General features: G+C 45.3%; 1 protein-coding gene across 1 annotated transcript in view; it reads left to right on the top strand.

Moving 5' to 3' along the window:
* Positions 1 to 750: 750 nt before the first annotated feature.
* Positions 751 to 1,732, top strand: part of LOC103265684 (hydrocephalus-inducing protein homolog) — a gene marked incomplete at its 3' end in the record, with an annotated part of 243,165 nt that continues 242,183 nt past the window's right edge. Inside the window, exon 1 of the mRNA XM_021715156.1 lies at positions 751 to 918. Coding sequence (XP_021570831.1) covers positions 751 to 918 — 168 coding nt within the window. The remainder of the gene's footprint in view (positions 919 to 1,732) is intronic.

Below are 1,732 nucleotides of genomic sequence, written 5' to 3'. Positions count from 1 at the left end.
GTGATTCAAATCTGTCTGCAGGTCCTGGTATTCGCTGACAGGCGTGTGGATAATGTGGAACCCTCTTCCCACTGCCCTGGAATCTTTCTAGGGCAGTGGGGCTGTAGGTTTACTCCCTGAAATAAAATGTGGTTAGCAGAGGGGAGAGAATGGAGCAGATAGTGGGTTGAAGAGGGGAGTGGAGAGATAGAGGAGTAAAGGGGGAAACAAACGAGTGTGCCAACAAATAGAGAGGCCTATACTGAAACAGATAAAAACAATAGACCACAACTACAGTCGAACCAACTCTCATACAAACAAAAATAAAACATATAGTGATGCTAACATACCAGCTATCCAACCACCTTATTAGTGTGCTGTTCCTCTATACAAAGACATGGTTTACAGACAGAATAAAAGAGAAGAAAAGGAAAAGGAAAAGAGAAAAAAGGGAACAATAGAGTAGGAATAGAATTAAGTCATTAAACTAATAGAATCAATAAAGCACACTCTGTGACATTTCGTTTAGGTCCAATGTCCTTTCAGGTCTGATTTCTAGTTTTCTTTTTAAGCTGGTAAATTAGTTTGCAGTTAGGGTCCATTCCCCTGATCTGCTGTGAAGGACAGTTCAGAATAACCTCGGTTCAGAAGTTTGGTCTATGTCTTTATCAAGCTTGTTTCTCCCGTTTCGGTGTTGTTACCTTGAATCGCCAGCAGGTGGTGCTATCTCATCTGCTCGCCCCAGAGGGGGTGGGGCCGGACAGGAACAAGATGGCTGCCTGCCTCCGAGCAGGCAACAGGATCCCCACGCCAGGCGGACAGGACAGTCTCGGACGCAGGAGCGGTGGCAGCGATCCCAGCAGATCTTCCCTGAAGCGGTTTGGTGTGGATCTCCTCCGGCCGGGTTGTGATGAGCTACCCGTGTCAGAGGCCGCGGTGGTGGAGGCGGCGGCGGCGGCGGCGGCGGGAGTGCTGGTGGGGGGAGGGGCTGCGGCAGCGGCGGGAGAGTGCAATGCAGTAAAACTGTCCAGTCGTTGCGATGTTCCAGTGATAGCGATGGCTGAGCTCTGTCTGAAGAGCAGGCTGCAATGCTGGGGTCCCCAGCCTCCCGGGGCGAGAGTCAGAGACCCACTGCAGATCTCCCTTGCAGAGGGCTTCAGACAATGGGTTGCCCGGTCGCCATCTTGCCGCCGGCCTCCTAGTGCCTAATTTTAATGCAAACACTTTTAACTTTTCACTATCAATTATGATGTCAGTCATAGACATTTTTTTTACAGTCATTATTGTCTTGAGGTGCTTTCTGTGTATTCTGAGGTTCTGAAAATTATCATCATCAAAGTGTGTAAAATGTTTCTTCTGCCTCTATTCAGATAAGAATATTACTTTTAATTTATCAATGTATTGAAACACACAACCGATTTGCACAGTACAATCTATTTGCATATTAGAGGTAATTCCCAACTGGTCATAGAGTAGAATGCTTTTAGTGTGCTACTGGATTCAGCTTGCTGGCATTTTGTTGAGGATTTTTACATCTATATTCCAGCATATTGACCTGTAATTTAGCTATCTGTGTATGGGCTTGGTATCTGGGTCATGCTAGTCCCATAACATGCATTTGGAAATTTTCCCATTTCTCTAATTTTTTAAAAGTGTTTGATAACATTATATTTTATTCCTTAAATGTTTGACATAATTCACCAAGAAAGCTGTTTAGCCCTTGGCTTTTGTTTGTTGAGAAAATCCTTGGCTT

Source organism: Carlito syrichta, unplaced genomic scaffold (genome assembly GCF_000164805.1).
Source record: "Carlito syrichta isolate Samal-C Ts95f unplaced genomic scaffold, Tarsius_syrichta-2.0.1 Scaffold306751, whole genome shotgun sequence".
Classification (NCBI taxonomy): Eukaryota; Metazoa; Chordata; class Mammalia; order Primates; family Tarsiidae; genus Carlito; species Carlito syrichta.
The sequence above is the reverse complement of the archived record's forward strand: the minus strand, read 5'-3'. Positions and strand labels throughout refer to the sequence as shown.